At 45.8% G+C, this 13680-nt stretch overlaps 1 protein-coding gene across 1 annotated transcript in view; it reads right to left on the bottom strand.

Annotated features, from left to right (window-relative positions):
- KIAA1671 (KIAA1671 ortholog) overlaps nucleotides 1-10849 on the bottom strand; it is a 43587-nt gene extending 32738 nt beyond the window's left edge. The window contains exons 1-4 of the mRNA XM_010009966.1: nucleotides 9258-10849; nucleotides 8058-8151; nucleotides 4290-7466; nucleotides 3348-3461 (exon numbers count right to left, since the gene is read on the bottom strand). Coding sequence (XP_010008268.1) covers nucleotides 3348-3461; nucleotides 4290-7466; nucleotides 8058-8151; nucleotides 9258-10849 — 4977 coding nt within the window. The remainder of the gene's footprint in view (nucleotides 1-3347; nucleotides 3462-4289; nucleotides 7467-8057; nucleotides 8152-9257) is intronic.
- Between the last annotated feature and the right edge of the window lie 2831 nt (nucleotides 10850-13680).

Below are 13680 nucleotides of genomic sequence, written 5' to 3'. Positions count from 1 at the left end.
AAGAGAAGCTTCTCCCCCCTCTCTGCTGGCAGGCTGGGTTATGAAATGCTGTCAGTGGCCGGGGTTGCCAGCTGACCTTATTTTCAGTTAATGTAGAAGGAGAAGCAAAAACCACATGTGAAAAGAGCTCCTGCTTTAAATATAAAAACGTCTTTTGTGAACCAGAAGAAACAGACACAACAAAGTGACTTTTTATACGCCACTGGAATGCTCCCAGCAAGTGAATACTACCAAAAAAGGAAGCAAGCCTGGGCAAACCCAGTCCTTAACCAACACCCGCCACCTCCTCCGGGCTGGTCTTAGCAATAGGAAGCAGAACCGAATGACTGAAGAGCGGTTTTTGTAGGTACTTTGTGAAGGGCAAAATGAGAGTTGCAACACATCTACCTGTTCCTGCTTCTCTGACCTGTGTCTGGGTTTGGATGGGAAAAGGCAAGACAAGTGACCAGAGCCAGTCCAGGGAGGACCCTGATGGCTGTTCCGTCTCCAGTTCTCACCTTTCCTTGTGAGGAACAGCATGGAGGGGACACAAACACCTTCCAGGACACCACAGCCTCCTCTGCTTGGGGCTCTGGGTCTGGATGGCTAACAAAAACACCCCTCACTTCTCTGATCGCCACCTGCAAGATCTTGCAGAGCTGACAAGTTCTTTTCAGTGTCTCCCAGTTTTCCACGCATGGTTTTCAGTGCACGTGTCTGCACTGGGAAGGGTGAAGCTGCAGTACTGGAGGCTTTACACAAGGCAGAGATGAGAAGGCGTGCAGGAGCAGTGGGCAGGAGAGACCTGTCATGGGCAGAACTGGGAATTGCTGAACTGTGACAAGCCCAGCTACAAATTCATCTGCTCATGTTTATAAAATATTTATCTTCTCTCCCTTGCAGTTCCCTTCCAAAATATTTCTAAGAGTCAGCTCATGATTTTCTTAAACAAACCCTTCTCCACCCACACGCCACATCTTTATATGGATACCAGATTTTCCTCACCAAAGGACAACAGGACAAGGGGAATGGCTTTAACCTGCCAGAGGGGAGATTGAGATGAGCTCTGAGGCAGAAGCTCTTCCCTGGGAGGGTGCTGAGGCGCTGGCACAGGGTGCCCAGAGAAGCTGTGGCTGCCCCATCCCTGGCAGTGTTCAAGGCCAGGTTGGACACAGGGGCTTGGAGCAACCTGCTCTAGTGGAAGGTGTCCCTGCCCGGGGCAGGGGTTGGAGCTGGAGGAGCTTTAAGGTCCCTTCCAACCCAAACCACTCTGGGATTCTATGATAAAATAAACAGATAAAATGTATAACCAGAGGCTTCACAATAATTCATGCCTACACCAGTTCTAGTACCAGAGAGCTCTGTTTCAACTACACAAAGCAGCAATTTTGGTTCTAACCCACAGCTGCATTAAAGCTGCTGTTTGCAGATGAAGGCACAACCTTCAGCCCAATACAAGTGCAGTTACTTTACTTGGGGGGTGAGCTGCACATTCCTCACTAATTCATAAGACTCCTATCGGTCTTGATGACTTCATCAGGAGCTGAGGTTTGTGACCCAACGTCAGAGAATTAAAGACATGTGTCAGCTGTGATGGAATCCTTGAAACCATCTTTGAAATCCAGGTGGTTTACCACCGTGCGGTGCAGTTACAGTGCGTTAGAGGGAGCTCAGCCTCCACACAACCACAGCAGGTCTCTCCACCAGAGGGAAGTATTGAAACGTTCCAAAGAGAACAGCGACCACACAGCAAACTGCACACCAAGAGCTTCTCCAAACGAAAACAAGAGGTTTCAACCTTGGTGCCAGAAGAAACAGTTCAGTTTTACATCCTTTTCTGCGACATCTGCGGGGGGCTTTGGCAAACAGAAACGTATGGTGAGCTTCCCACCACCTCTCTTTACACACACAGAGACCTGGCTGCCCTTGTTGCTACCACGCTCTGCAGAACAAATACACCACGATCCAGCTCTTCAAAGCAATTCCAGTGGATGCTGGACAGAGTGTTCTTATTTGGTGGGGCTCTCAGCCTTCCTTTCCTGTCTCAGGCTACAGTGGACAAAGTCAAGGGTCCATCCTGAGTCACCTCACACTTCACGACCAGGTTGGAGAATAACAGTCATGTTAATGTGAGCACAGTACCTAAGAGTCCAACCACCCCAGCACTACTTCTGACAGCACTTTTCTCCCCCATATTCTGCCTTGTCAGCATCATCTTACATATCTGCACCATAAGCTGATGGCATATAACAACTTTTAGGGACTAAATGATAACTGCTAACTCTGTAAATAACCCCAGCTCCCCCCAAGATGAAGATTCAAGCTGAAGGCCACGCTGAGAATGGGAAGGACAAGGGGATAGGAGCCTTGGATACCATTCATGAAGTTTTGAGGCTACAAATGCAACACTATGAGCCTGTTTCCAAAACTCCTATTAGGAAACTTGTTACAAAATCCTTACAGGTTTCCTTTTTCTTCACTAGAAAAAAGAATTCGGTTCCTTTCCTTTGTTATCTCTTTGTCTATTCTCTATTGAAGAGCTGTAAATAGCAGCGTGAGTAACTACAAAAGCAGCATCTCTGCAAGAAGCAATACTCTCAGTCACCACACGAGTGTGCAGCAGACCAAGAGGACAGATGACCTTGGGACAGTCAGAATGGAACCACCCTTCAGTCACCCCCTGTCACACATCTGGAGGAGCTCTGAAAAGATGTGGGACACCCAGATTTCCAAAGACAGTGAAGATGCGTGTGGGGGGTTATAACAGTGTACTCTGAAGTGATTACAGTGTTATTCCAGTGTATCAAAACTGTTTCCATGCACAAGGTTAAAAACAAAACCAACAAAAAGCCACAGCACCTGCAGTGGTTCCAAACAAGTTCTTCCAGTAAGGAAGGATTTCAGTGGCAGCAACAATGTCTCTCTTAAAACTACTGAGTTCTGGCCTGTTGATGGGGCCTCAAACCTTGCATTTTTCACAGAAAATTCTGGCATTTCATTTATGTAACTTCTGGAAGATCCAGGTTTTTGTTTTGTATTTCAGACCAACACCTGGACACAGGATGCCACTTCCCAACAGAAAATTCCACCGTGGGCTGAAGTCAGGACATCCTTCTGCAACTTCGGAGAATATTACCTAAGTGATATTCTTACAACAACTCTAAGTGGGAGTTTATCGCAAAAAACAAATCAGACAACCCAAAATGTCAGCTGTGAGCCTCCACATAAACAGTTCTCTGGGTGTTGCTAACAGAACAAAATTCAAGCTGTCATTTTCCAGGCTCTGAAATGGTTCTGCTTGTGCAATAGTTCAGTTTCAGGGTCTAAGCTGAGAGCCCCCACCCCAGAACCTCTCCACAGCCACGTACCGTCCCGTCGTCCGCCCTTCTCTCCTTGTAAAAGCTGTGGTGGCTTCTCTGGGTGGAAACCAGGGAGAAGTCTGCTCCATCTGAACTCTGCTTGCTCCACTCTCTCCTCGAAGCCTGTGGAATGAAAAGAAGAACAGAGGAAGCTCAAAGCTGAACATAAAAATGGAAAAACATTGCAGGCATCAGTGTCCACCTGGCTCTGCAGTAACGTGTCACCAGCCAGTATCAGCAGGGAAGTTTCACCTACACATGAGGACTATTCACCCAGTAAAAATACAGAATAGATTAGATGAGCTCTGAGGCAGAAGCTCTTCCCTGTGAGGGTGCTGAGGCGCTGGCACAGGGTGCCCAGAGAAGCTGTGGCTGCCCCATCCCCGGCAGTGTTCAAGGCCAGGTTGGACACAGGGGCTGGGAGCAACCTGCTCTAGTGGAAGGTGTCCCTGCCCGTGGCAGGGGTTGGAGCTGGAGGAGCTGTAAGGTCCCTCCAACCCAAACCATTTTCTGGGATTCTGTGGTTCTATGAATTTGATTCCTTCAGAAAAAAAGATGAAATAAAAAAACAACCCAAGAAGAACTCCAAGCTCACTGCTGACAACTTGCAAAATAAACCCAAACTACTTCTTTTCAAATACTTATAGAACTGCAGAGTTAACAATTTAGCATCCTAGCATTAATAACAACACACCCACATTTAAAAGCTTTTTCAGGCTCTCCACGGAAACATCAATAAATATTTATACACTTGAAAGAAGAATCTAGCCATGAAGCACAATACAAATTCCTCAAGAAAACACAACCCGGAGGACAGGAACTTTACTGGATGTCCCTGCTCACTTGCTGCCAAGTCACAGCTGATGCTGGAAAGCTGCGTAGACACCTAATCAAAGCTTCTCCTCACTTTCACTGTTAGTTCCAGGACCACCTGGATACCCCGTGCAATACCTTTTTATCCTCATAGAAGAACGACTCTGAGCGAGCTGCCACCTTGTGTTTCCATCCGCTGTCAGCTCCTTCCAGTGGGAAGCTCTGCCTGGATGGGTGCAGATCCTTTCTTGCCCTCACTTCCTGCAGAAGCAGCAGGGTGTCTTTTCCTTGGCGGCTCTTTTCCGAATAGGATCGTCTCAGATCTGGGGGTGCACTTCCCAAGCCAGAGGTATAGCTCTTCCAATCAGCTTTGCTTTTCACATTGCAAGAGTCGTTCTCGCACACAGTCTTATTTGCACTGTCTTTGCTCCTCACTATAGAGATCCTTGCTACGTTTTTGCTCCAGTCACCTTCTGGAGATGCCTCCAGTGACTGTTCTTTTGTGACCAACTTCTTCTGTAAGAGGCCATCATCCGCCTTTATGGACAACTTGGAAGCAAAATTCACTTCCACCCTTTGGTCTGTAGCAACCGCGCTGACAGGCTGTACCTTATCAATCATCAGTTTTGAACTCTGGCTCCTGGAACTGAAGTTCACTTCTTCATCCTCATCAACAATGAAAGTTTTCTTCCTTGTGAACTCCGCAGAGGAATTCACAAACTGCTCTGGACAAAAGCTGCTCGGGTTTCCCCAGTAAGGAGGAAGGAACTTTCTGTCTTTGGACTTTGGTTTATCAAATTCAGGGCTACGTGACTCCCGTTTCTCTTTGCTCTTTTCATTTAGAATTAATTTCTCTGGCCTGTTGTACTCTTCTGCACACTCACCTTGTTTGTTAACAACAGAATAGTGATCTGACCCCTTCCACTCTTGCCAGCTATAGGAAGAAGTCACCCTATCAGACACATTTCTCTTGTTCTTTGATTTCTCCCTGCTCAGTGAACTTTGCTCTTCAGAGAGCTTGTCTTGAACATTACTGGCCTTCACCGAGTCATCTTTGTATTCCGCCATAAGCGCGTCGATATCGAGGATCTGGGACCTGTAACCATCCTCAGCCTTCCTCCCAGGTAAATCAGAGTGATTTTCACTCCGTTTCAGGGGGGCTGGTTCACTGTCTTTAGGTATCTGTGCAAAACACGGCGGGGATCTGGGCCCATGGTAAGAGGAGGCTTTTCTTCTGCTACCTTTGAGATCAGTTTGAACTGAACTTTCTAGCTCCTTTTTCAACAGGAAAGCATCAACATCTATAATCTTCTCTTTAGAACGATCCAGCCCTTTTTCATGATACTGTTGGTGATCTTTTGTAGATACAGGAAAATTACCAAACGCAAAGTTCTTGGAAGAAACACCATTTTTGTGGTCATCTTTGCCCCAGTCCCTGTTAACGTGCACTTCCCGTGAGGCTTCTCTGCAGTTTGTACTCCTCACGTTTGTATTTGGCTGCTGCAAGGAAAGTTTGGGCCTTCCAGAGAAAACAGGATCCAGATTAACTGTGGCTCCCTCACTTGAGCTAGAACTTGTTCTGGTTTCACTTGCACTAGGAGCACAAATGAGGCTTTTCTCTTTTTTGTTATCAGGGAGCTGATAAGTGACTGCAAAATAAGTTGCCTTTGGCTCAAAGGCAGAACTCTGGTTTTTCAGGTCATCAGCAGGCCTGCCAAGAGCAGTTTGGTTTGCCTCGTCCCCTTCCACCCCTTCTTTGCTTTTCTTGCTTCTCTTTTTAACTAAGCCTTCATCCAACTGCAGTGAATCTGTCCTACTCAGCCTTTTGATATTCTCAGGGGTGAGCCAGATGACTTCTTCTGTCTTGACGGAATCCTGAGGCAAGGTTCTCCTCCTCCACCTCTCAGAAATCTTCAAGTCAGAAACACTGCTTCTGGTTCTTCTGACTTTCTCTTCTGGATCTGTGACCCTGCCTTCACGAGCTGGACCATCTAAGCTCAAGCCTTGTTCTTTGCGAGTGAAGTCTAGACTCTTCCTTAAACCAAAGGCCCTAGGCTCCTCTTTATTAACTGTTAGTGCTGTTCGATCAGGCTGGGGGCTACTGGATGATGTACTAAATTGTCCACCTGAAAGCACTGAGGACTGGGCCCCATGTTTATTGACACTTGAAGTAACTTCCCAGTCCAAGTTGGTTCTGAATTCATAGCTGTCTGTCCCTCCTGGTCTAAAACTCCTCTTCTCAGAAGAGGATTTCATCACATTAGACCTCTCGGTTCTATCCAAGGAAGAGGCTTCACTCTTTTCATTTTGAATTTCAGAATGCAGCTTGTTTGCTTCTTCATTCATTCCCAAACACTTACTTTTGTTTGTAGAATAGGGGATTTTCTCAGCTATTAATATTGGACTAGTTTTCTCAGAATCTTTTTTCTGTTCAAGTAAAGTGCACTCAGTGGGTTCTCTCAAAGCAGCCTTGCTTGTAAACACCTTTGTGTCTCTAGCTTCTGAAATAATACTATCTTCTTTCAAGTAGAGAGTTTTACTACACGTCCTAACCAACTGCCCAGTGTGTGAAACATCCTCATCGGTTTTATTCTCCTTCACAGACGATTTTCTAGTTCTGAGAGTCATGGCCTTTTTCTCTGGAACCATTGTAATGGCTTCACTAAGAGCTCTTTCACCACAGGTCTGGAAGATTTCATACCTTGGCTCTATTCTCTGGTAAACCACAGAGCCCTCTGCATGTTTAGGAGTGGGCTTTTCACTTTTCTCAACCAAAGACTTTTCCAAGAGAATTCCTGAAGTCATTTTCTTGTCTTCGCTTGACCCAGCTGGTTTTGCACTTTTCTCTCCATCTGCTGGATGTTTTGATAGATCAGGCTGCTTCTGAAACTCCTTCTTTATACCTGTGGTTTCCTCCACTTCTCCCATCCACGATCGCCTGCTGGGCCCTGAAGTCACCACATCGTGCTTTGTCTCAGGCTCATCATTCACTTTCAGAGCAGAATCAGCTCCAGGGTGATCAGCAGCAATGTTATGCCTCTGGACGTGATGGTCAAACATGGTGGCTCGGACAGTTTTAATGTAGGTCTTTTCCAGAGGTGAGCTTGGGTTTAGTTTTCTTTCCAAGCTGCTTGTGAAGGAGACAGAGCTGTCACTTTGCTGGAGAAAACGCTGGCTGTCTCCAAGGAAGCTCCTACTCCTCTCCAGCTCAGCAGCTTTATGTGTTATCTTCAAAACCTGCCGGGGCTTCCAGGGGCTCCCAGCAGCATGTGCCTCAGTGCAATCAGTGCTGTGTCCAAGCTTGATCTCCTTGCTCTGGAACAGGAAGATCCAACAGTTAGGAGAGTTTATTGAAAAGATGTGTAATAAAGCTTATTTTAAAACTTACTTGCACCTACTCTGTGCAACATGGTCTGTACAGGTTAAACACATCCATGTTCTCTGAACACAAACTCCAATCAGACCAAGGTAACTAAGCAATTGTGTAGCTCCTGATTATAACAGAGTTGTCTCACAGCTTGATTTTTCCTTTTAATGCAAAAAAGGACAGAAGTGTTGATACATGATATGCAGGACTGAGCTCCTGAGTGCAGATTCCACAAGACATATTAATCTGTGGTGAATTTATACCCACTTTGGACTCCAGAGAAGACAACACATGCCAAAAGAGCCCAAAACTTGAGCAGGTTCATAACCTCGCTCAGCACTGAAGACCCCCATACTTGATCAGCATGTCCTAAAGATAGACTCACACAAGTAAACCTATTAGGATTATGTCATTCTTAATACTTTCAATACCCATTCTCAAGTCACTGATTGATAAAGACACACAGGACAGTGCTCTCTGCCTTCCAAACCAATGCACACCCAGCTGCAGACCACACCAGCTTGATGCCACGTTCTTACCTTTGGGGTTTCTGGTGTTTCCCCTATAGAGTCATTTCTCATTTCAGTGGGTTTCTCAGGCTTTGCTTCACTGCTTGAAGTCAGACTTGAAAACCTAAACCAAGGGATTTCTGTTACGTCCTTTACTCCAGCGAGTTAGTTGGCAAATACACTCCCACCAAAGCAGGCTGGTAGAAATTGGCCAATAAAACATACTTCTTAAAGGAGAAACATCACCATTTCATAGTCAGCAACTGTATTTGGTGGTTTCATTGCATCTAAACCAAAGGATGGTTGTTTCCCAAAAAATGGTTGATTATGCAGCTGACTGTATAGTGTAAGATTTAGAGATAATGAGGCACAGTGGAAGAGATACTCAGGCTCTTATGCTTCAGGTAAATCTTATTTTGATCACAATGCTAAAAGACCATGGTTCACAAAGCAGGTCCTGCTGAAAAACACCCGCAGCACTCGTTATGCGAAGCACATTTCCCTTACACTACCTAAACCCATCACTCTTCTGCCCTCCTCCCTCTTGCATGACAGACAACCATGAACACGGATGCAGGGCTGCAGGGGGGGGTCTCACCAGAGCAGAAGAGAGCAGGAGAATCCCCTCCCTCAACTGCTGGCCACAGTTACCCAACTTGGCACTGAGAGAATACATTTATCTTGGACTAAATTTCTTTGTACTGGACAGGATTTTTGCTCCTTTGGTTGGGTGTATAAAAATAGCAGATCTCATATTACCCTAATAGCACTGCTCAGGGCCACAGCTCAGGCAGAATAGACCTCATCGATCTTCAGGCTTTAATATGACAGCAAAATAAGATTCCTGTCTGGCTGAAAACCCGATACTCTGTACTGCTGTCAGAGACATGGGAACCATCCTTCTGCCTTCTAACAAATATAGAAGCTTGCAAGGCTGCAGTGCTCACCTCAAGACCTCAGAATGCATGAGATTTTAATGACAGATGTGCTGTCACAGCCACCAGACTGACAGCATTATTTTTGCTGTTGTTTGCAGCTCTTGTCAGGCTCTATTTCACTAAATTTCCTACTTTTTGGGTAGGAAAAGGTAGGAAAGAGGCTCAAGAATAACAGTATAAAGAAAAATTACATTTAGTGGAACCAAGAAGATAAGTTTTACTGCACGGAGGGAACAAGTTTTACTGAATGAGGTGGAGTTAAGAGGATTAAACAGAATTTCTCTGAACTCACATCTTGGTGAAGTCTGCAGAACGTGGTCGTGACTGCAGTGACCTGCGCAGGTTTCCTGCCTTGGCCTCAGCATTTTCTGTTGTCAGCTCTTTGATTCTCTGCTGGATGGTCACACTTCTGCTTTCCTTCTCAGCAGCTGATGGGAGCACTTCTGGATCCGTTGAGGTACTGGGATTTTCAGGAGTAAACAAACTGATGTGTTTTTTAACACTACCTCTTACGATAGTGTTCTCTGTTTCTGAGGAAGCTGCAGGGCTTTCAGAGCCTGGGATCATACACGTGTCCTTCTGAACTGCTCTCTTCCCCCCCTTAACAGTTCTGTTTTCACACGTGATTTCATGGCTTCTTTCAGAACCCTGCGAGTCAGTCGTTAGTTCTGGTTTCGTTTCAATTTGTTCACTTTTAGGTTTAAGCTTTGTCTCCCAGATGTATTTTCCGTTATTTAGGATACCAATCTCCTGACTACTGCACTTCAGAGCTGGTTTAGAAGAACTGCCTTTATTGAATTCAGGTTCCTCAGGTTTTGGCCCCATTTCAGCCTGATCGTGACAGCCCACGTCAGTGAAAGATGTTCTCGATGCACTCTCCTTGCTGTCGTGAGATGAACAAGTCTTCTTGCAAGGAGAAAGATCTTTATGTTCAAACTTAGCTGTCAGGTCCATGGACAAAGGCCTGGGTTTCCTGGGTTTCTCTGTAGGAGATGTCTCCTCAGCAGCTTCCACAGTGCGATGCTTTTGATCCCGTAACGATTCCAGGAAAACAGCAGATACTGGTCTTTGCTTTGGCCTTTGCTGCAAATCAATAGAGACATCAGCTTTTCTGCTGCTGTTATTTGCATCATCATTGGTTTTCTCCCCCGGATGCACTTCAGAAGCATCTTTTTTTTCACCAGTTTTGAGGGAGTTCCAGGAAGCTGGTCTGAGACTGGAGGAAAGAGAGATGTGCCTATGGAGAGAGCCTTCAGGACTCCTGCATGCCTCAGATGGTTTCTCCAGCCTGGCATTGCACTGCAGCTCTTTCGTTTGCATAGTAGTAAATACTCTGCGGTCAGCAGCAGCCCTTTTCTCCTGGGCCAGGTTCACCTTTGCTTGCTCTGTGCCTGCTGCCTCAAAGAGAATGACGGTATTTGCACTGGGCCCAGTGTAGAAAGTCATGTTTGTGACCACTTCACTGCCAGCCTTACTTTCATTGTCTATTGCTTTCTGATCTACTAATGGAGGAACATTTCCACTCAGTACCTTAACAGATGATGTTTCTTCAGGGGCCCTTCTAATAAGACTACTTGATCTGAAAGCTGGAACAGGTGGTTTTACATTTGCAAAAGTATCTGAAGATTTCTCTTTCGAAAAGGGCTTTGGGAAGAGCCTCGGTTGCGATCCCAGTGATGGCATCGTTGCAGATCTCACACTACTCCCAAACTTGCTCTTCTCTTCCAGAGTCAGTGATGCTGAAGCCTCCTTTGCCTTGCTAGTTGCATCTGAAAGCACACTTACATACACACGCTGTGATTTATCCTCCTTTCTGATCTCATTTAAGTCAGGTACTGTCGTCAAAGACGCCAAAGCAGAATTTATTTCTACTCTTGTTGCCATAGTTGTAATTACACATTCAACAGACCTGAAAAAATCCAACAAGGAAAAAGAACCTGCAAAACAAGAAAGAAAATGCAAGTATTGATGTAGAGCCAGCATGAATATCAAATAACATCATTCCAATTTAAATTCATGCAGTAGCTAAACTCAGATTAAGGTGCCTTTCAGATATGCTGCTTACAGAGAGTATCACAAGGACAGACATCCTGCTCCTCCCCTAGAAGAGCAGCAACAAACACCATTATTCATTGATCAGACCTAACCACCATAGAATACATCACAAAACCTACAAGAGCCTCTGCAAGGCACCGAGTTCCCATTAGTAAGTTTCAAGGGTTGAGATGCTTAAAAATAAAGACACAGATTTCTTTTGCAAAGCAAACATCTCGATGTTGACATACAAACATCAACTCCTTCTCAAGATACAAACAGCTGCTCAGCTGCATTGAGAATGTACTTGCAGTTGACAAAACCAGCAAGATTGGTGTGTCTGAAAGCGTGATGGGTTACCTATTAGCTAAGGCCCAGAGCTACACAATGGAAATAAATGCATATTCTCCAGCTCTCCAAAAGCTTTGCTGCCACTTACCATAATCTGCATTTTCTGCTGGAACCGATCCATACAAGCGGATTCACGCCTCATAGTGAGAACAGGTTCGTGGTGCCCAAGATGACACTAAGAGCAGGGAAGGGCTCACTGCAGCAGCACTGCTCAGGCCTCTCCTGCACACAAAGAAAGAGCTTCAGACTCCAGGGTGGCACAGACCCAGATGCACACAGGTAACACCACGAGACAAAAATCCTGAGCCTCTGAAGGGAAAAGAGCTGGCTCCCATGTGGAAGCATAAAGCCACCTCATTTAACCGTATAAAGCAAATAAAAAGCTTATTCTTCAGACAGTTATTAAAGAATCAACAAAAATTGCCACCTACAGCCCAAAAGGTCAAACTGAAAGGTCCAACTTGGTGTGCAAACAGAGAGACCCAGTCTGAGCACAGATAAAGCCACATTTCCACAAGTACTGTTTGCAGTTCAAGTGCTGCCAGTCACTGGTTAAACACGAGCTCTGCATTGCCATCATCTCAATTACTGCCATTTACTTTCTATTGTAAACCTCCGTTGTGTGGCTGCAGCAGGGAAGTGCCACCTGAGCAGCTGACCTTCAAGCAGCTGCTTTTCCAGCCAAATATGACTTTTGCCATGACAAAGCAGTTTTTCCAGGCTCTCACCACAAAGGCAGAGCAGCTTTGCCTTTAATTATATTCTTAGTGCAGAGATGAGGGCAAACCAGAGTAATTACAATTTCAGCAACAAGAAGTAACCTGAATTTGTCCTAATGAAAAGCATATTTAAGCTCTGTAGCGATGCTGGTGGCTGTGTAAGGTTAGATGCTTAGTTTTTCCCCTTTAAAAGCTCTCATTCTCTTGCTTTTGAGGCAATTCATCCTGTGCTTCACAGTCTTTCACTGAAGGGCTCAATTTTGTGTTGCCATCCTCTTGTCTACCTTTGGGCAGCCCTTGGACCCCCCTTGTCCGATCTGTTTGGTGTGCATTTAAACCCCTACCAAAATGCCTATTTGCAGATTCTGTGGAACATGGAGCCCCCTGCATGTGAATGTTAATCTGGAAAGCACAAACCCCACCACAGACCATTGCCTTCCTGAGCCTGCAGTCTGGAAAAGGGTTATTTCACCTTCAGCTTCCCTTGCGCAGCCTGACACCACACTGGCACATAGATTGCAGGGATTTATTTTCGTCCCCTGCACTCATGCCTTCCTCTGGGGCAGGCTGTGGACTCACCTTGCCCGTTCCCTTTCATCTCCCAACCCACTTGGAACTGTGTCTTGACCACTTACACCCTGTTCTAGCCCCCACAGAGCCCATAACCTCTCCTTTCTAAAACAGGCACTAACCCAATGAGCTTATCAGCATCAATCTGTCCCTTCCGCAGTCTCACAGATCTGAATGAAGTCTTCCTCCCTCACCCACTCCTTATTCTAAGAAACACCATTAAAATCCAATTAATATGTTCCCACATTCCAAGGTTGCAACGGTTTTGTGAGGAGAGTTATGCTGTAAAACAGTGAGTCTTGCTGCAGAAAGCGTGATGCCAACAGGAAGTACCACAGGGCAAAAATGAAGCTGCAAACCCAGCATCTGCCTTGCAGTGCTTGAGAACATGTTTGCTCCTCTCATCCTGGAGCTCTTTTCCTTTGGAAAGGAAGAAGGGGGCACAGAGCTTCTTAAACGGGATAAAACTTGATCCTCAACGGAACGCAAGGCAGCGAGTATACGATGCAGGACATAATCCCTGCTAACAGTGTACAACCGCTGTCTGCAGCCAACATTCCTCAACCACAACTTACCCATTTGGATGATATTTGTACCTTAGTTTTATTATACTACAGCTTTCCAGGATCCCGTTTTCTTCCACATGACCTAGCAAAGTCCCGTGCTCACCCTCTACACGTCCCAGCTCCATCCAGCAAGGCCCCCAGGCCACACTGTCCCCTTTTCTGGGCAGTTTTCCTCCATGCTCCTCAGCTCCGATCTTGCTCCCCTTGGCTGTTTTAGGGCACATTCTGGATGCACAAATGAAATTATCAATGGCACCAAAATCTCTCTTGAAATTCTTCCTGCTGCTAATGAAAAGAACAGCATGTGCAGGCCTGGCTCGTCCCTCTGCTCCTCCTCACCACTACTGCAGCCAAGCTGAACCAGGACAGGGTGTTACAGGGATGCACACGCCAACACCACTCTAGGCTCAAGCAGAGTCTTACAGTGTTAATGTCCTGAGGTGCTGTCTGGGCTTCTGATTACACAATCTATCTA

This window comes from Nestor notabilis, unplaced genomic scaffold, assembly GCF_000696875.1.
Source record: "Nestor notabilis isolate BGI_N333 unplaced genomic scaffold, ASM69687v1 scaffold12772, whole genome shotgun sequence".
Taxonomy (NCBI): Eukaryota; Metazoa; Chordata; class Aves; order Psittaciformes; family Psittacidae; genus Nestor; species Nestor notabilis.
This window is presented reverse-complemented; position numbering and strand designations above follow the sequence as displayed.